Raw genomic sequence first — 21891 nt, forward strand, 5'->3', positions numbered from 1 at the left:
GGCAAGGGAGGAACTGCTGAATTAAACACTAGAAATGTTTTAGGATGCAGGCATTTGTATGCAATTGCCAAGGTATTAGTCTGGTGCATTTCCACACCGTAAAATACAAGAAAATTACCTTTAATACATGGGTATTCTGCATGACATACAGCCAATTATGCACCAAAACATCATGTTTCTGTTAGTTTAATCAGAATTCACTTTACCCCAAGTTTAGAACAAATCAATCCACCATACCAGTACGGTATATCAGTAATATGTGCACAATGCATATAGATGTTCAGTGATGCCCTGTTATAGATAAAGTACATTAGAAGCTAGAGAAACAAAGCTGCTTTGCTGACCGGAAGAATTACATTTTAATAAAAATATAAAATTATATTTTAATACACAAAACTTTCTCCACCAGTCCATGAAATGATTTAACGTTCATGTTCCGTCCAAAAAGTGCATTTACTAAAATCAAGAAACTACTAGCAAACATTCAGCTCTGCTCTTCAAGAAGACATGAAAAGCCAATCAACAGTGATAAGCGACTGTGCGTTGTTCAATCCTTGCATGTGTTGCAGCTGTCTAACAGCCGAGAGACATGCAGCCGCAGAGACTCGAACATATTTTTCCAAGCACGCGGAAGTTACTGGGTTACTTAGCACACGAGCATGCTCGGATAACAGCTCATCCGAGCACGTTCACTTGCTACTACTAATCAACCTAGTTGTGGTGTGAAACCGGAATGGACAGAGCCTCAATGCATAACCACACTTGAATCTGACAAATACAACATCTACATGGAGTTTACAATCTTCTAGTGTTTTCTTGGGTTTCCGACAGACATTCTGATTTTCTCCCACACTCCAAAGATATAGGCCCTGTATCATTAAGACTGGAATAATACAGGTTATTAAATGAAGGGGTGTGGTGGAATAAAAGGTGCGCGATTCATTAGGAGGCACACATCAGCGCATCTTACAAGCTACGTGCGCCTCACCAGAAATCTTACTCCAGTCAGTGACTGGAGTAAAATTTCCGGTATAAGGTATGCCATGAATTTGTTGGGCAGGTGTTTCTTCACCCCACTACTTTGGTGAAAACACCAAAGTTGCAACATTTCTGCGCAACGCAGAGTCTTCGAAGTGTGTTACGCAAGTGTGCGGACGTAAGCGATGAGATGAACAGAGGGGCATAGTGGTAGAGAATTTAGATTGCAATTCCCACAGGGAATAATAAGTGAGGACAATGTCAGTAAAGTGCTGCAGAATGTGTTGCCGATACATAACCAAGAAAAAAAAATAACATACAGAATAACATAACTCGTAATTGAGGAATCAGAGACAAAATTACAACCCTGATGTCGGGATGTGAATGTAGCCATGCTGGACTTCAGAAGCAGGCATAACAGTAATGGGAGCAAAGACGGTTTTGTATTATGACAAAAAAACAACTACTCACTGGTGATTTTCATTATCATTTACTAAGAATATTTACTATGATGTTCACATATTAATTGGGGTTAATTCACACCCATTACCTCTAAAAGCCTGACATCCAAACGTTTGAGAATCTCAGGATTGTCAAACTGAGCATTGGTTGCTCTCACCGCAGTCTCAAGGATCCCAGTAAGATTGTGTTGGTACAATGTTGTTGCTGGACGCACAAGCTCTGGTCTAGGAAAAAATAAACACAATGATAGAGGCAAGTGGTTCTTCAAACTACTACGCATGGAAAAGAGAAGTCGCACAAAGGCTGGATGTGAATAAACGTGCTCCGTTCCATTCAACATTGAGTTACACAATGGCATGTATGAAAGAGGATTAAAAAACAGAGCTGATGAAGAACCAGAATTTGAAGTCCGGTTCATTTGTTTTCTGTGCATGAATATGAACCTCTGGTATACAGTACCTGAATACAAACCTAAGAATGCAAATGTAGAAGTATGTAGGAGGCTAAAACTACCAACAAACATGTCAGCATGAAAAAAAGACCAAAACCTTTTCATTTATTTACGAGCGTACACTCAATGATAGCACGTGCCAGATTTTTAGGATTACAAGACGCATTTTTTTCAATAGCAGACCACTGCCAGACTCTCGACGACTTCCTTAACCAGGTCATAGCAAGGCCATTTCCCCTGACCAGGCACATTCTTCAGCTTTCATCGTAATTGAGCTTTTAATGGGTCTAAAAATAAATGTTCTTATTTTAATATTTAAAAAAAATTATTTCCCACAATACTTTTTTTATTGGTAAAATAGACATATTTCATATTTTTCACATTGTTTATTTATTTTAATGACCTCAGAGAACTGCGAAACATTTTAAATTGCATTCCACCTTTCCATAGAAATTATTTTTAAATATTGAATATACTTTCTGAAATGGGAGCAGGGCTAGAAACAGTGATTTAAACAGTCTACTGCTTAATTTTATTTTTGCTATTTTTATTTTTTTCATTTATTTTACACACTGTGCTCTCCATAAGGTCTTCAAAGACTTCTAAGAAAAGGGCGATGAGGGGAACAAGGAAAATTCAACATATTAATACCTAATTTTTATTGCCAATTTCCCGTTACTGGGGTTGGAATATTAGCACCAAATATAGTTGAAATTCAGCATCCTCCCTGCATATCAGAGTTGACTGGGTTTCTTAGGACCCAGCAGCTACAGCTGGCTCCTGCACACTCTGATCACATGACCCCAGCATCCAGAGAAGGAAGCACTATATACATAAGCAATAGTTCAACATTGTGTGTACAGAGATTAAGAAGGGAAACATGGTAATAAACCATGTCAATCTTTTCTCTGGGGAGTCTTGCTGTGTCTGACAGCCGGCTTTCCTCTCACACAGCTGCACAATCTGGAGCTGGCTGCTTACATTGCATTGATACTATATGTTAGAATGTCAGTGCAGGGCTGCACGGATACATAAAATCTATGGGCAGTGCAGAAGTAGTTACTCATGTCCAAACATTTAGGGTATGTGCACACGTATGCAAAAAATTCCTGACAGAAAACCGGACTTCTTCCCAGAAAACGTGCGTTTTTTTCTGCGCGTTTACCACGCGTTTTTTGCGCAAAAAAAAGTGAGTAACGCATCAATATGCACAAAATGTGCAGAATTCATTAAAATGAATGGGATGCTTCTTGTAAGCGGTTTTTAACCGTTTTTGCCGGTAAAAATGCGAAAAAACGCTTACGTGTGCACACACCCTTATAGCAGCTAAGTTCCATATGTTAAGTTATAACTTGTTTAAAATGCAATTTGGGGGTTAAAGACAATCTATTTATATAAAATTGCATTGTAATGTTTTCATTTCCTGTTCTGTCCAGATGTCACTGTATCCCAGAATTCCAAGCGGAGGAAGTTCACCGATCGCCATATTGGGACACCCAAGAGATGTGTCTCAATATGGAAACTGCTACTGGTACCAACATATTGCGCGGTACCACCAGCAGAACACCGTTGCACCACACACACACACACACACACACACACACACACTCAGGCAGCCTCTTGTGCAGTACCACCAGCGGAACACCGTCGCACTGTGCCTGCCTACCACATCTCCTGGCCAGGGGAGGAAGCAAAAGACAATAATGACATTACATCAGGGGATCAGAGGGTTCATTTTGTGAGGTAAAATATTTCACTGACTGTTTTTAAACAATATTTTACCTCACAAAATGTATCCTCTGCGATCTCCTGCTGTAATGTCAGTATTGTCTTTTGCTTCCTCCCCTGCCCAGGAGCTGTGGTATGTTCTGTACACAGTCAGACACAGACAATTTCTAAAATGAACTTTCCTTCGTGGGAAAACCCCTTTAAATAGAAATTCCTCCTGACATGCTGTGCACTAACTGTTTAGTGATGGGGTACACAGGTCAAACAAGAGATGACATGAGAGAAGACAGCAGATGGGGGAGAGAGAAAGCGCACAGGGGTGAGACAGAGCACGGGGGGGGGGGGACAGCTCAAACAGGACAGCACATGAGGGGAGAACACAGCACAGGAAGGAGAGAGACAGCAGACAAGGGGGATAGCACATGGGGTAGACAGGTCAAAGAAGAGAGCACAGATGGGAGAAGTCAGCACATGGGGAAAGAGAGAGTGGATAGGTGGGTGAGAACATGGGGGGGGGGGGGGGGGGGATTCTCAACGCTGCAAAGCCTGCCCCCATCAGGACATCAACGCCCTCGCATCGGGGCTCCGTCTAGTGTATGACAAATTACTGAGATACTTATGTAGATGAACTGATCAGTTTGGAATTTATACACTAATCTACAAAATGTATGAATTCAACTACTATTTTACTTATTGGATGCGATCTGGATAATAAATCTGAGGCGCATTGAAGTGTATATCATGGATAGAATACATAGACAGGTACATCTCAATGCAACACACTGTTCTATTATGAAGAAATAATCTAATATTAGATACACGATAATACTAATGGACACAAAACATAGTATAACACTAGTGATGAGCGAACATGTTCAGGTAATGTGTTATCCGAGTATCTTGGGCTTGCTCAAATAATAGGTTTGAGTCCCCGCGGCTGCTAGACAGCCGCAATACGTGTCTGTTATGCAATCCCCGCATTTGTTGTGGCTGTCCAACAGTTGCAAACATGCAGCCGCAGGGACTCGAACATATTAGCACACCCAAGATACTCGAATAATACCTTATCTGAAGCACGTATGCCCATCACTATATATCATACATTGCTATAAACACTACTTACTTAAGTAGATCCATAAGATGGCGTATAAAATCTCCCTGCCCCAGCAGGAGGTAGCGTCTCATTGCCTGCAAGTGCTCCAGCAGATTATAGTTCTTGTTAAGGACATCCAGCAGATATTTACTCGTTTCAAAATATGCTGCATCGATTTTAGACTGGAATGCATTCTCTAAATCTGTGAACAGGTCTGCAGCTAAAGCAAAATTCAATAATATCGATTAATACAATAAGGCAGTCATTCCTGGAAAGTTAGATAAGCAGATTATCCAATTCACAAAAATAAAAAATATGCAATATGTCAAAGTTTTACTGTTTTAAAGAGGATATCAACTGGTAAAGTTTATTTGCTAATTTCTACTATAACCAAGGAGGGCGTTAGCAGAGGTTCTTCACTGGGGGCGTTTACTTTTACCCTGGATGATATTGACTAATCATAACCAGGGAGCATCATGTGGGGGGAAAAGAAGTGGTGATAGTACAGTAGATGCCGGACAGCGAGATCTCTGTAACCTGAGGCAGAGAGCAGAGCTGTGTGATTACAGAAGAGGCAAATTAGTGAGAAACCGGGACCATCTAGCTGAAGATTAACTATAGTTATTAATTGATCTAGACAGTACAATTTGTCGAACAGGATGGCAAAAGACTTGTGCAAATTATTATTGCCTAGCAACTAATAGCACACTACATCCTGTTGTGTATAAATAGCATCAGATTAACATCCATACATCATAATAATATAAGGTACAAGTGAGAAGTCTAGTAACCAAGAATAAATGTGTCATAATACACCACATATATACCTTATAAAGTGCAAAATTGACATCATACAATTGATGAAGGGTAAATATTATGACAATAGATACATGTTATGACAGGTTACAGCATAGTAAACACAGTTTTATATGACTAACCGATAAAAAAGAACCCAGCAGGGGCAAGGGTAAAAGTACCTACAAGTTGCCTAAGGCCGGAGTCACACTTGCGAGAAACTCGCACGAGTCTCGCATCTCAATACTCGGCACAGCCACCTGCACTCGGGACTGGAGCGCTCAGCTGCATAGAAATGGGTACCGAGATGCGAGACTTGTGCGAGTTTCTCGCAAGTGTGATCCCGGCCTAATGAAAAGGGTTGGTTCAGGGGTGGACAAAGCATTTCAATGTGAAACGTGCATCGGGTGTGGTAGATGTGCGGACCTTCTTAATACATAAAGGTAATGAATATGAAACTACCCTTTTCATCTGTGGTATTTTTCTTTTTTATATATGTGTATGCATCATGTCATTTTATGACTTGCTTTTATGATCTTTTCAATAAAATGTTTTATATCTTTTTTGGTTTTGTATATAACGTATTTATACAAAGTATTTTCCTTTTGGTGTCTGCTTATGATAGGGCAACATTGTCTAATCAAAAAAGAAAAAAAAAAAAGTAAATACCCCCAGAGAAGAAGAGCTGCTAATGCATCTTTGGCTATAGTGGAAATTATCATACAAACGTTACATGCCAATCTCTTGCAATAAAGACGAAAAATTAAAAAAAATAAATAAAGACTGGTGAAAGGTCTTATTACCAATTGTAGGAGTTATAAGAAGCTTCATTAACAACTTCCAGACTTTGATCTACACGCTGTACAGTACCTAAACACAGTTTTACAATTTATACAATTAGCAGGACACAAAACAAATATTGTAACAATTGTGGCAAGGTTTTAATAAAAAAAAAAAAAAAACTGCTACACATAAAGGCCAATTCCTTTAGGTAATGTTCACACAACAGGGTTCTCGGTTCATGTGCTTAACAAATTGTTGCTTATGTGCACACAAACAATCTTCAACACATAAAAATTTCAGAATGCACTAGTTTGGGCCAGAATAGTTCATTTAACATATTTCCCCTGCATGAGGTAACACAGGAATGAGTGTTTCTGCTGCGCCTCCAGCCCTTTGAACCAATCAGAAATCAAGTGAGCGATGTAAAAGCTCCAGTAGCCGCTGAGTGTATAGGTCGCTGACTTAATTTATGTTGAACTCACAGACTGGTGACAAGGCAAACACTCATTCCTGTGATAAAACAGTAAGGGAAATGTGATACCTACCCCATCAGAAAATAGAAGCTGTGAGCCACAGCTGTTTCACCTGTGTACTCAACTTTTCATAAGCAAGATATGCTTCATAAATTAGATTTTTAAACTGCAGAGAGTAAAATTAAAAAAAAAAAAAAAAAAATCAAGCTAATGTACATCAAAGAGATTTAAAACCTGCTGAAGCAGAGGCTTACTTTCACTTTCAGTATTTCCCCTTCCACAACTACTTTTAGTAGAAGGTGTTCTATTCATCTATGTAGTTGTCTAGACATATGATACTTGCATTTTGAAATATTACAAATACACATTTTTCAATTTCAGAAACCCTAAGCTACAATTCTTCTATTTTTAACTTACCATCTTTGGGAGATTCCGGGGTTTCACTCATTGCCATCATCCTAGCTGTTGGCGTCTGATCATGGCACACCTGATGTAGAAAGTTAATGGATTTCCCAATCAAAAGAACCTGAAAAAGTAAATAATGGATGAGCCAACATGATGTACATTACCAAAATCAGTTTATTTAAAGCTCACATAGAACTGTATCAGTTTGTTTCACCTGCCTCAGAAAATATACACAGTTCTTGCAAATCATACATATGTATTTGCACCCTATTGATGGTTTGCTTTGACTCCACAAGATATATGTCAACAGAAATTTGTCCACTGACCGCATCTGATATGATTTGCTGCAGCGGAGCTGGCTAATCTGAGAGGGCATCGAGAATGGCACCAGGTATTTGAAATATACAGTCCCATTTTATGGTACACTTATCTTGAGCCAGTGGGTAAAGCACGATAACATGCACATATAAGAACAGGAAAGCAGGTATAACTGACAGGCATAGTCACTATTGGGATAAAAGAAAACGTTGCCTTATGAGAACAGACTATACGGATACAAGCATTACAGCTTATTTAAAACAGATTTGTTGGTGGATGGAGGATTTGTCAAGGGGCATATACAATTTGTGCTCAAACGTTTATCTACCCCGGCAACATTTTTGCTTTCTTGGCCTTTTTTCCAGAGATTATGAAAGATAACACCAAAAACTTTTTCTCCACTCATGGTTAGTGGTTGGGTGAAGCCATTTAATGTCAAACTACTGTGTTTTCTCTTTTTAAATCATAATGACAATCCATAACATCCAAATGACCCTGATCAAAAGTTCACATACACCATTTCTTAATACCATGTATTGCCCACTCTAACATCAATGACAGCTTGAAGTCTTTTGTGGTAGTTGTGGATGAGGTTCTTTATTTTCTCAGATGGTAAAGCTGTTCACTCTTCTTGGCAAAAAAGCCTCCAGTTCTTGTACATTCCTAGGCTGTGTAGCATGAACTGCACGCTTGGCCAAGAAAGCAAAAGTTATGCCGGGGTATGTATGTATATCTAACATATAAAGCTCAAGTGTGTGTGTGTGTGTGTGTGTGTGTGTCCGGGATTGGCATCCGCACCGTCCTTCCGTGGTATGCGTGGTCCCCTCACCCCCCTTTCGTGGTATGCGTGGTCCCTTCACCATCCTTTCGTGGTATGCGTGGTCCCTTCACCATCCTTTCGTGGTATGCGTGGTCCCCTCACTCCCCTTGTCGTGGTATGCGTGGTCCCCTCACTCCCCTTGTCGTGGTATGCGTGGTCCCCTCACTCCCCTTGTCGTGGTATGCGTGGTCCCCTCACTCCCCTTGTCGTGGTATGCGTGGTCCCCTCACTCCCCTTGTCGTGGTATGCGTGGTCCCCTCACTCCCCTTGTCGTGGTATGCGTGGTCCCCTCACTCCCCTTGTCGTGGTATGCGTGGTCCCCTCACTCCCCTTGTCGTGGTATGCGTGGTCCCCTCACTCCCCTTGTCGTGGTATGCGTGGTCCCCTCACTCCCCTTGTCGTGGTATGCGTGGTCCCCTCACTCCCCTTGTCGTGGTATGCGTGGTCCCCTCACTCCCCTTGTCGTGGTATGCGTGGTCCCCTCACTCCCCTTGTCGTGGTATGCGTGGTCCCCTCACTCCCCTTGTCGTGGTATGCGTGGTCCCCTCACTCCCCTTGTCGTGGTATGCGTGGTCCCCTCACTCCCCTTGTCGTGGTATGCGTGGTCCCCTCACTCCCCTTGTCGTGGTATGCGTGGTCCCCTCACTCCCCTTGTCGTGGTATGCGTGGTCCCCTCACTCCCCTTGTCGTGGTATGCGTGGTCCCCTCACTCCCCTTGTCGTGGTATGCGTGGTCCCCTCACTCCCCTTGTCGTGGTATGCGTGGTCCCCTCACTCCCCTTGTCGTGGTATGCGTGGTCCCCTCACTCCCCTTGTCGTGGTATGCGTGGTCCCCTCACTCCCCTTTCGCGGTATGCGTGGTCCCCTCACTCCCCTTGTCGTGGTATGCGTGGTCCCCTCACTCCCCTTGTCGTGGTATGCGTGGTCCCCTCACTCCCCTTGTCGTGGTATGCGTGGTCCCCTCACTCCCCTTGTCGTGGTATGCGTGGTCCCCTCACTCCCCTTGTCGTGGAATGCGTGGTCCCCTCGCTCCCCTTGTCGTGGTATGCGTGGTCCCCTCGCTCCCCTTGTCGTGGTATGCGTGGTCCCCTCACTCCCCTTGTCGTGGTATGCGTCGTCCCCTCACTCCCCTGTCGTGGTATGCGTGGTCCCCTCACTCCCCTGTCGTGGTATGCGTGGTCCCCTCACTCCCCTGTCGTGGTATGCGTGGTCCCCTCACCCCTATTAAACCACACACAAAAAAAAAAAAAAATTTATACTCACTTCTTCCCTGTGCTCCAGCGCTGCCTGTCACGTTCTGCTGGAGGCGGGGGGAGGAGTCTGGACCCGGAGTACGCGCATGCCCATAGCGCTGTCCAGCGCCATATTGCTGAAGACACCCTGCAAATGTGTCTTCAGTAAAATGGCGCCGGATCGCGCTATGCGCAATTCCGGCCGCACTATTGGCCCGGTCTTCGGCCGAAGAGAAGCGCCGCGGCAACGCTCCTCCCGGTCAGGTAAGTATGGCGCCGGACATAGCGGTATGCAGTACACACTCCTCACCGAGTTGCCTCATTCTGTCTGGAGCCAGCTTGCGCAGTCTATAAAGGCTTCGGACAGAGTGACGCTTAGCGCGTTATATTATGGATATATATACATATATATATATAAATTTGGGAGAATGTAAGGAGGAAGAAACATACATTACGAAATTGATTTCACAGTACAATGAATTTATCTGTAGTAATTTGTTAATGCAAAATACTTTCAACTGTAGCAAATATGAAAATACATACAAGTTACCTTTTTAGATTGATCCATGGTGATGAAAGATGGAATCATAGATTTTCTAAGAGAATATTTGTCATGCCAAAGTCTGTCAGTTTTTACTGTAGGATCTGAAGCTACAAAAAACTGTAAAATAATATATGGTCAGTACACAGTCATTTGCTTTACTGCTATGCAAGGATGCACAATATAATATGGCAGGGTTCTACTTTCAGTAAAGGTTTTTATTTAACATAATGCTGAGTGAATTATGAGAACTCAGGAGTAGTGATGAGTGAACGTGCTCTGATAAGGTGTTATTCCAAGCATGATTAGGTGCTAACCGAGTGTCTTTAGCGTGATCGAAAAAGGAATCCATCCTGACAGCACCATGGAGGATGTCCTTCTTACCCTCAGTGGGACAGGAAATGTCATACAAATGTTACGTCACATTCGCATGGAGAGTATAACAAGGGAGGGAACTACCAGTGCTGTCAGGATGGATTCCTGGAAACACAATTACCGGTAGGTCTAATTACCGTTTTCCAGGTCATCCACCTGACAGCACCATGGAGAAGTACCAAAGGATGAAGGTATTTAGGGAGGGACTACAGCATGAAGCACTTTTCTACTGAATGCTAACTGCGCTGATACCATGTCCAACTTATAATGTTTGGAAAAGGTGCTAAGACTGGACCAGGATGCCGCTCTGCTGATCTGATCTGCAGACGCCCCCCCCCTTTTCCGCCCAAGAGGCGGCCATCGTCGCCCTAGATGAATGGGCCCTGAGATCTCCCGGGGGGGCTCTTACCCTGTGCGTTATAGGCTAGACCTATCATTGTTTTTATCCATCTAGCAATTGTGGATTTGGAAGCTTTTTTCCCCTTATTTGGCCTTCTAAAATGGATAAACAAATTGTTATCCACTCTCCAAGGTTTAGTCGCCTCTAGGTATTTAAAAACTGATTCCCTAACGTCTAAGTTATGGTAGACGCTCTCTTTCTGGTTTTTAAGGAGTTGGCAAAATGAGGGCAGAACCACTTCTTGATTCATGTTTGCTTCTGAAATAAACTTTGGGAGGAAAGCTGGGTCAAGTTTTAAAATTATCCTGTCGTCAAAGTCCTGGATGTATGGGTTCTGAATAGACAGGGCCTGTAGTTCTCCCAGCCTCTTCGCTGATGTAATTGCCACTAAGAACACAGTCCTGTGAGAGCTTAATCTCCATCTCACTCATATGGGTCGCTACATAATGCGTTCAGAACTAGAATAAGGTCCCATGGTGGGACTGACCTGCGTATTAGTGGCTTCAGTCTCTGAACGGCCCTGGAAAACCTCGCTACCCAGGGATGGGAAGAGAGAGAGGAATCAAAAAACGCTGAGGGCTGCGATCTGCACTCTCAGTGTACTAGGTCTAAGTCCTATTTTAAACCCTGACTGAAGAAAGTCGAGGATCTTGGGAATATTTGGATGGCCAGTATCCACTGTCGTCTCTCCACAGAAGCTGCAGAATCTCTTCCCAATTTTGCAGTAAATAGCGGATGTCACCGGCTTCCTGCTTGCTTGGGAGTATCGAGATAACCTCATCTGACAACCCCCTGGATCTCAGGACCTGTCTTTCAGGATCCATGCTGATAACCGGAGGGATTCTGGTCTCTGATGAAGAACTGGCCCCTGATGTAGGAGGTCCTTCCTCCTTGGTAGTAGAAAGGGATCGTCTTCTGCCATCTTCAGCAGTGGAAACCAGCTTCTTCCCGGCCAGAATGGTACCACTAAGATCACTGTCGCTCCCTCGTCGCTTATTTTCCTGAGGATTCCTGGGATGAGGGGGAGAGGTGGAAATGCGTACAGAAGATCCCTGGTCCATGGCTGGGACAGGGCGTCTACTCCTACTGGGCCCTCCCGAGGGTCCAGAGAGTAGAAGGATTCCACCTTTGCATTCTGTCGGGTTGCGAACAGATCCACATCTGGTCTTCCCCAGCGATGGCATAACATGTTGAATACCTCGCTGTTCAACTCCCACTCTGTCGCGCCGAATTCCTTCCTGCTGAGGAAGTCTGCGACCTGATTTTTGGTACCCTCTAGATTCACTGCCGAGATGGACTGAACCCATACTTCTGCCCATGTGAAGATCCGTTCCGCTAGCCGCTGTAATGCTGGGTGCCTTGGGCCCCCCTGATGGCGGAGGAAGGAGACTGCTGTTACGTTGTCTGATAGGATCTTTACGTGTCTGTTCTTTAACCTGGACCTGGCCTGGACTAGGACCTTGCATACCACGTGTAGCTCCCTGAAGTTTGAGGATTGTCTGCCTTCCTCCAGACTCCAGAGCCCCTGGAAGTATCTTCCCTGAACATGTCTCCCCATCCTTGTTGGCTTGCGTCTGTGGTCTCGGTGACACAGGGGGACTGGATCCATGATACGCCCGATCGGAGATTTCTGAGAATAGTCCACCAGTGTAGGGATCTTCTTACTTGAGGGGACAGCTGTATCTTTCTGTCCAGTGATCGCTGTTCCTGTCCCAAGCTGCTAGGACCGCCTGTTGTAGGTCCCGAGTATGGAACTGGCTCCACTTTACGAAGGGTATGCAGGATGTCATCAGCCCCAGCACTTTCATTGCATCCCTGATGGAGGTTCGGTTCCTTGAAAATAGACGAATCTTTTTCCTTATGATCGTTAATTTTTCTTCTGCTAGGTAGGACATTCTCGCGTTGGAGTCTAGCATGCCCGCCAAGAATTTTATCCTTGGTTTGGGAACCAAGTCTGACTTTTCCCAGTTTATAATCCATCTGAGCTTCTGCAGCGTGGAGACTACAGACTGACAGTCGACTCTGAGTTGCACTACTGAATCTGCCACTACCAAGAAGTCGTCTAGATAGGGGATCACCGTGATATATCTCTCTCTAAGGAAGGCTACTACCTTTATCTTAAGCTTGGTGAAGATCCTGGGGGCTGATGCCAGGCCGAAGGGGAGGCAACGGAATTGATAATGGTGTATCCTGCTTTCTCTTTCAACCGCAAACCTTAGGTATTTTTGATGGTCTGGATGAATCGGAACGTGGTAATATGCATTTTTAAGTCTAAAGTGCAGATTACCACATCCTTGCCTAAGAGGGGTATTGTGGATCTTATGGACTCCATCTTGAATTTTTTGTATCTTGACCATCTGTTCAAGAGCTTGAGATTTATTATCGTCCTTGATTCCCCTCAAGGTTTTATTTTTTAACAGAGAAGAGGCTTGAGTAATGACCCCTGCCCGCTTCTTGAACGGGAACTGGACTGATTGCTGCCATTTTTAGGAGGTCCTGAATGTCTGACCATATGAGGGAGGCTGACGATACAGGGGAACTGGTTACGAGGAATCTTTCTGGAGGGCGGTTCTCGAACTCTAGCCTGTACCCCTGGGCAATAACCTGAAGAATCCACGGACTCGTGGAAATCTTTTGCCAACTCTCCAGGAACCTGGTCAGCCGTCCCCCCACCCTGATGGCATCATTTTTTCCCGAGAGCCTGATCCTGAGAAGATAAGAGTCTCTATTACTTCCTCTACCTTCTCCTCCTTTGGGATAGCTCCATCTTCCAGACTTCCCTTTCTCCCTATAGTCTGATCTCTGGTTATAACGGGGCCTCCGAAAGGGCTGGTATTTTTTACGCTTCTCCTCGAGAAACCCTTTCTTCTCATTAGAGGCCTTCTCTAGAATGTCGTCTAGGACAGGCCCAAATACCTTTTCCCCTGAGAAAGGGATGGAACAGAGCTTGTTCTTTGATTGTGTGTCCCCCGACCAGCTCTTTAAATGGCTCTTCGAGCTGCGTTGGACAGGGACTGATTTCTGGCTGCGAACCGCACTGATTCCACGGATGCGTCAGACAGGAATCCCGTAGCTAATTTTAACAGGGGGAGGGATTTTAGAATCGATTCCCTAGGGGTCTTAGCTGTTAAGTGCTCCTCTAAGTCATCTACCCACAGGTGCATGGAGCGCGCTACCGATGTCGCTGCGATATTTGCGCGTATTATGGCTGCCGGTCCATAGGTTCCTTCAGGTTAGAGGAGTCCTCGAAAGGAATAGCCATTCTCTTAGAGACCTTCACCACTGGGATGTTTATCCTAGGGACCTCTTCCCATATCTTGACCTCCTCCGTGTCAAATGGTAGCCGCAGCCTAAAGTCTCTGGGGATCGTGAGTCTTTTTTCTACTTCCTCCCATTCTTCCAGGATCATGGACCGAATAACAGGATTTTTAGTTGCTTACCGTAAAATCTGTTTCTCTGAGCCTTCATTGGGGGACACAGAAACCATGGGTGTATGCTGCTGCCACTAGGAGGCTGACACTATGCAGAAAAAAAGTTAGCTCCTCCTCCGCAGTGTACACCCCTCCGACAGGAAGTAGGATGTTCAGTTAGTAAGAAAGCAGTAGGAGAAGCAATCTGTGAATGAGACAGAAACCACAGAAAACACAAACTCAAACTGTAACACTATAATACAGTAAAAGGCTGTTCAACTTGGGAGGGAGCTGTGTCCCCCAATGAAGGCTCAGAGAAACAGATTTTACGGTAAGCAACTAAAAATCCTGTTTTCTCTATCGCCTTATTGGGGGACACAGAAACCATGGGACGTCCCAAAGCAGTCCCCAAGGGGAGGGAACAGCGGACAACTCCCATCAGGACGAGGGACTCGCCATCGTCCCTTGCCAGGTCCACCTGCAAGATCTTTTTAAGCTCGGCATGGGCTCTGAAAAGCCTCGTGGGCCTATGGAGGACATATCCTCTGTAGAGGTGTCGGGCGAAGACCGAAAGAGCACCGCCAGGAGGACAAACACTGCCCGGGCAGGGTGTGTCGTATTCGGAGGAACGCAGTCTTTCCTGACCAGGTGATCTCACCATGCCAACCGGATTCAGCGATCAGCCGCTGACCAGGAGGTCGGAAGACCTCTACGCTTCAAGTCCAAACCTGATAAGAACCGTTGCTCTGGCTAGATAGCCTGATGAGAGAGCATCATGAAGGGTAAGTCCGAGGACACTGAATCATTGATCCACCGGAAGCACACCACAGCTGCTACAAACTCTCTGAGACCTCAGGAGTAGTTGAAAGTCTGAAAGGGAAGGCTACCAAATGAACAAGAAGATAATGAACCTGTCTGTTTTGAAAAACAAACAAAACCGAAATTTCCGAAGTTCTGAATAAATCAGGGCCTGGATAAAGGTTTCATGGAGCAAAGTAAAAATCTTGCGTTTCTCAGAAGGCGAATGCTGAACGCAGAAGTATTTTCCTGACCAAAAAACAAGGATGGACTCAATCCTAGATCCTCAGCGAGCCATGTTGAGGAAATGCACTGCAGAACAACGAGGTTAGCACGAGGAAAGGGGTCAGCTCACCCTTCTGGAGGCCTACTTAAACATTTGGTCTGGAGGAGCCAAACCGAAGGAACGGTAAGTTGGCGAGGGACATCTTTGGGGATAATTTCGTTTGTGAAACCGTAAGCCAAAAAAGGATCCTTAGATGGGAACGAGTCTGATGGACTCGGGAAGGTGTAAAACCATGTCCTCAATGCAAGAAAAAAGGTTTTTGGACAGAGAGAACGGTCAATTCTTCCAACCGGTCTCCAGAGAGAATGCTCTGATGAGCAAACTCGGCCACTCGAATATAGAACTTTGCAACCCGGTGGAGACGGGGCTAAGATATAGCGGCGGGTGCTTCCAAGGTTGAGCTTGGCAACTGCTGTGTGAGCTTGCCGTTGGTATCCCTGAGGGATGCCCGCCTAGGGGAGGAAGACCCGTAGTGGAGGTAACTGGAACCGGAGGGCTTGTAGTCGCAGACGTAGTGAACTCTGCGAAACTCTCTGGAATGAAAAGATGTATTGAGGAGTCCCTTTGTTTAGAAACGGCTGAAGTCAGTTCTGCAGACTGAGATCAAAAGAAAAAAATGAACAGTGTAGCAAGGAAAGTCCCTGAAAAAAATATGGAGTATGTCAACTGCAAAGAAAGCTTGCTCTAGGTAGATCACTTATACACTAGAAGACAACTAGGCTGATGAAAGGAAGATGAATCCGTCTGACGATGTAAATGACCAAATCCATGCTTGGTCCTCTGGAACCGGGAAGGAATTGCAGTGCGTAGACCCGTTTGCGGAGTCTAGGATAACACGCACCAGAGAATAACAGTGAAAGGATACGGTTCCAGCGGAAGGGAGAAACTCGTTATCACTAGATTCTCTATTAGATCCCGGACTGGATCAGGTTTCTACCCTGTCCGATGCTTGCGCAGAGTCAGATCCCCTTCCTGTCTGAGGTGGGATACTTGTTCCCGTCACGGTTGGAAGTCCCATCTCTGAGCTGCGGTAGGTTTTATCCGGGTGTCTGTAAAAAAGGATAGGTAAGTATCGACAATAAGGGGCTCAAGTATTGTGGTAGCTCAAGGCCCTCAGTATATACCAGACCCTAAAAGGTACTATTGGCCAATCATTAATAAGTATAACACACCAGGCAGTAAAGATGGCCTGCGGATAGTACTGTAAACTGACCAATTGAGTAGTTAGGAAAAGAATAATCAGAACGTGTGGACAAAACTCCTGCGGAGCAATTCACACTTAGAGTCCAAAGCATGCCGCAGTAAACTGCGACGATCCGTACCGGACACAAGAGTGTCTAACCTACCTGAAGGTGGAGTATCTACTTATGCTGCTGCCGAGATCCGCTCCGCCTGTACGCGGTAGGGCCTAAATTTTAACTGATAACAACCCACAGATGTTATAGGCTATGGAATATGTAGATGACAGGTGTCCTTGACTCACCTGAAAGCGGTCTGTACCGCAGCTGCAGTCCACCAGAAGTAATACATACCGTCACCTTCCAGAGTGGTGATTAGACGGGAGCTTAGGCAGAAGTTGTAAAAGACCTTGAGGGGCGCGAGAGAAGGCGCCTTTGACTCACCTGACAATAGGACAGAAGAGCCGGACCGGTGTAGCCGATCAACCTCGGGTATGGTTGAGTTACCGGAAAGACGGCAAGTATCGAACAAACACGTCTGGAAGAGGTGTATGCATGTGCTCGATAGGAACCGAACACTGCTGCAATGGGACGCGAAGAACCTGAAGGCTGGAGCGTCTGACTTACCTGAATATGGTACAGAACACCAGTACCACTGCAGCGGTCAGCGAAGCCACGTCTCCCCTGAAGCACAGCACTTTCAACCACTGTACCTGGTAGATGGTGCGTCTGAAGCCTTGGTAGCAGATAGCACCCAGCTGCAATCTGCCCCTATTATCTTGAGAGAGAACCCGAACAAGGGTATAGGAAAGAGCCAATTTTTGTTGCGTGATGGTCTGAATACCTGACGACATTAGGCAGAATCACAGCCTCTGGGATGCGGTCTAGGCCTGAATACCTGACGACATTAGGCAGAATAACAGTAATACGTGTAGTGTGCCGCACCACGAAGACTGTCCTGAGGTATAACTTGACCAGTCCGTTCTTTTGACTGTAGAACAGTAGGCCTAGAATCAGAGGGAGACTAAACTCTACTCTCTGTTGTGCGCCTTGGTCGCAACCTCTGGATCTGCTGGTTGTGGTCAGCATCTTACTACACTGACGCACAGCAGACAATTGCAGGGTAACACGGACTTGTATGAAGCTGAAAGTCCGGCCCAAACACAGCAGACGTGAAGGGGTAGAGGCAGGCCTTTATACTGCTTAGAGCAGAGCAAAGTCAACGTCCGGAGGGCAGGAAAATGAAGGACTAATGCCTGGGTGCAGGGGATATGGACGCAGTTGTTATGCCGGGGCACCAGCATCCCTATGTGTGTCTGCCTATCATTCCAGTGAATGTACGGCTATGGATTATTATTGAACCAGGATTGCACTGCTGTAGATTATTACCGGTTATAGGTAACTAATAAGACAGTGACTGAACGGCTTCAGAGCACTGTACGGTTTCATATTACCCTTACGTCTGTGACTGTACGGCACCAGGGTACTATTACGTCAGTGACTGTGCGGCTCCAGGGTACTCTTAAGCCTGTGACTATACGGCTCAGAGTACCATTTCCGTCAAACTGTGCGACTGCAGAGTACCATTGCGAGACTGTATGGCTGCAGAGTACTATTACGTCAGTGACTGTAACGCTCCCGAGTATCATTACATCAGTAACTGTTCGGCTGCAGAGAACCATTACGTGACTGAATGGCTGCAGAGTACTATTACGTCTGTGCATGTAACGCTCCTGAGTACCAATACGTCAGTAACTCTGCGGCTGCAAAGTACCAATACGAGACTGTATGGCTGCAGAGCACTGTTACGTCAGAGACTGTAACGCTCCCAAGTATCATTACATCAGTAACTGTTCGGCTGCAGAGAACCATTACGTGACTGAATGGCTGCAGAATACTATTACGTCTGTGCCTGAAACGCTTCTGAGTATCAATACGTCAGTAACTGTGCGGCTGCAAAGTACCATTATGTGACTGTATGGCTGCAGAGTAGTATTACGACTGCAGAGTACTATTACATCAGGGACTGTAAGGCTCCGGAATATCATTACGTGAGTAACTGGGCACTGTAACGCTAGAGCCACTATTGATTGTACGGCCCAGGAGAACTTATTACGCCAATTACTGTTGTGCTCTACAGGATCTAATACCCGAGAAACTGTATCACTATAACGCATAGCAGAGGAGCCAATACCAAAGTAGGATAATCTGCCACATCTCTGGACCTGCCGATAGCGTGGGGCTGCTTAAATTTTACTGTAAGGGACTTGAGGTGACAAGGCCCGCGCTGCCCGCAGGCAGAAATCATTATCGGTGCGCTCACCCCCATATGGCCGCACAGGGCCCCCAGCTACCCACATTAGAAGAGGGGCGCTGTCCAGACCTCCACTCTGCACAGCCCGAGCGGGGGCGGATCTAACCGTGGACTCAGGGCGCAGGCAGGAATCATTACAGCAGGAAGATGGCGGCGATGTGTCTTCTCTGTGCGCCGCAAGGTAGCCGGACATAGGGCGGAGTTTGCGCCGGGAGCTGAAGAGAGACGGGCGGGAAAAAAGCCCGCCGGATACGAGAACGGGGGGGCGGAGCTACCAAAGACTAGGCCGCAACTGAAGCCGGGGCCTAGATTAGACACAGGAGACCGCCGACGAAGGGGGGGGGGGCGCGGAGGCCCGAAAAACCTGGAGCTATCCCCTGAATCCTACCGGAAAGGTCAGGTGCGGGGGGAAGCGGCGGGGCATGAGCCCCGCACTGAGGGGAGCTGGCTGCTGCCCACCATCACCTATTCTGCTGAATAGGGTACGAGCTGGGGGAAGCCTGAAGTGATCTGCCGGCAGGAGATGAGCTCTTCACATGTGCGGCAGGAGAGCGGCCAGATGAGGGGAGGACTAGACCCGATTAAGCCAGCCAAGACTAAAAGGGGTTTCCTCTTCTTTATCCCATCTTCTTATGCGAAGTTCTTTCCTAGGAAAAAATGGTACCTTTTCTCCCTGTGGTGTCCGACGTCCGGAAAAAGGTTTCAGGACGTCACGTCTCATCCAACAAACAGGCTCTGGTGGGCGAGTAGGTGGGAGACGAAGGGCCAGGACCGGGTCTGCCTCACCTAAGCACGCTTCTGTGCTAGGGGTCTGGGTCCTGCCGGCTAGACGTAAGAGGATACGGGGTGGCAGTACACGCCGTACTTCTAGTCTCTTGTGGGAGTACAGATGTGACTATTCACTCTGTATCCCTTCTGTACCTGAAAAGGAACGACGCACATTGAGGTAGATATGGGTCTAATGAAAGACCCGTGTCCACCTCCTACTGACACTAAGCTAAACTGAACATCCTACTTCCTGTCGGAGGGGTGTACACTGCGGAGGAGGAGCTAACTTTTTTTCTGCATAGTGTCAGCCTCCTAGTGGCAGCAGCATACACCCATGGTTTCTGTGTCCCCCAATAAGGCGATAGAGAAATGAGGGTTTACAGGAAAAACCATAGATGTTTGAACGCAGTCCCGCAAACATCTCGTCCTGTACGGAGAGAGTTCTAGGAGGCTCCTCTATCTGCATGGTGTGCCTTATTGCCCCGAGAAGCTCCTCAGTGTCAGCTGAGGAAAACAAATATCTTTTTCCTCTCTCTAGAGTGTCCATATTTGACCCCCCCTTCCTCCGGGTCAGATACAGAGAAGTTCTCTTCGGAAGATGTATCCGACTCTCTCGGTCTCTTCCGGGATCCCTGGGTGTCTGCCTGGAGGCATACGAGATCCGCCACTGAAGCCTGCACCTCCTGTCTTATGATGGATCTCATGTTTGACATAAGGACAGCGTGTTCTTCCTCTATGATCCGGCCAGGGCATGTTTTGCACTGGGGTTTGGGCCAAGTGTCTGATTTTTACTGCAGACCGGGCACTTTCTACTTTTCCCCGGCTTTTATTCATCCTTTTTTGCCGCCGTCGAGGTGGATGTTCCCCCCTAGAAAACACAATGTATATGCCCTGTGGATTCTAGTGTGTGTCCTCGCCCTAGGCTCCTTCCCTCTGCCGGGCACTGCGGCCCAGTACTCACATGCCCCTGGCTCTCCGAGGTCATCTCTGCTCCCTCATCCATGCTGGAAGCAATGAAAAACCCGTGTCTGAGCCTGCCGACAAGACCCTGGGTCCCCGTTACCTCTTATATCCTAGCGATGTCTCTCCTCTGTGAACGCTGTGTCGCCGGCCTCACTCCGGAAGTTCAACCTCCCCCGGGGAGAGTGACGCTGCCCCTGACCCGGAAGTGAAGCGTGACGTGGCCTGGAGCCGGTCACGCTGAGGCGCCCCCGGTAACGCTGTTTTCTCCGGGACCCGCTTGATGGACCCTGCTGCCGATACTCAGAGGCGGACCCGGACCTGGAGGCGTCTGAGGCAAGCGTGCCAGGTCGAGAGCCCCCAGTCAGAGGGAAGCGACCCCTTCCTCAGGAACAGCGCTGCACTCAGGTATGCTGAGGGACCCTTTGGTTGGGTATCGGCTGCAGAGTCGACGGGGTGGGAAAGGTAAGGCTGGGCCCCCCCGATCCTCACAGTCTGCTTGGAGCAGCCGGAGTCTTCTCTCGTCTATCCTATCCACAGTGGGACAGGAAAAAATGCTGAAGGGTGGTGGGGGAGGGTCCTTTTAACCTCTTGTTGTTTCCTGTCCCACTGAGGGTAAGAAGGACGTCCTCCATGGTGCAGTCAGGTGGATGACCTGGAAAATATATTTCAGTCCCCACATTTCCATATCTCGCGGCTGTTCGACAATTGCAACACATGTAGGGATCACCTGTTCATTAGGCAATCCTTGCAAGTGTTGTGGGTGTCGAACAGTTGAGAGACATGCAGCCACATATTTTTCGAGCACGCAGAAGGCACTCTGTTAGCACACGAGCATGATCTGATAACGCCTTATCCCAACATGTTCGCTCTTCACTACTCAGTAGACCGAGCACCAACATCATTGGAAAAGCACTGACATGGGAGGCAAGAAAGAGGTGTTTTTATTTTAGATTGGGAATGTAGTTAAGAATATGTTGTCAGAGCACTGGACAAACCTTATAAGGCCTAACTTTCATTAACTGTTTAAGGAAAAAAAACAACAAAATTTTATGTTATTCATACTACACCTCAAAAGTGAGAAATTTAAGGGAGGTACTTTCAAATGCAGGACCTTCTTATCCTTTACTGTGTGTGGGCGGCACTCTGAGGATGGACTCATGGTGCGATAGGAGTGTGCAGATTGGTCTTCATACATATAAATAACCTAGGTTGTTCACTTTCCCATCACTGCTTGATGAAGCTAGGTGCCAAATGAGGGACGGGTGTGGTTGTTTTCCTGACTGGCAGCACACCAAATATGAAATATGTGAAATACGAATAG

At 46.4% G+C, this 21891-nt stretch overlaps 1 protein-coding gene across 2 annotated transcripts in view; it reads right to left on the reverse strand.

The window, feature by feature from the left end:
- Nucleotides 1-21891, reverse strand: part of TUBGCP3 (tubulin gamma complex component 3) — a 193108-nt gene that overhangs the window by 75659 nt on the left and 95558 nt on the right. For both annotated transcript variants that reach the window (XM_073556846.1, XM_073556845.1), the window contains exons 12-15: nucleotides 10088-10198; nucleotides 7181-7289; nucleotides 4743-4932; nucleotides 1529-1664 (exon numbers count right to left, since the gene is read on the reverse strand). In XM_073556846.1, coding sequence (XP_073412947.1) covers nucleotides 1529-1664; nucleotides 4743-4932; nucleotides 7181-7289; nucleotides 10088-10198 — 546 coding nt within the window. The remainder of the gene's footprint in view (nucleotides 1-1528; nucleotides 1665-4742; nucleotides 4933-7180; nucleotides 7290-10087; nucleotides 10199-21891) is intronic.

Source organism: Dendrobates tinctorius, unplaced genomic scaffold (genome assembly GCF_039654945.1).
Source record: "Dendrobates tinctorius isolate UK_male_01 unplaced genomic scaffold, ASM3965494v1 ptg000240l, whole genome shotgun sequence".
In the NCBI taxonomy this organism is placed as follows: Eukaryota; Metazoa; Chordata; class Amphibia; order Anura; family Dendrobatidae; genus Dendrobates; species Dendrobates tinctorius.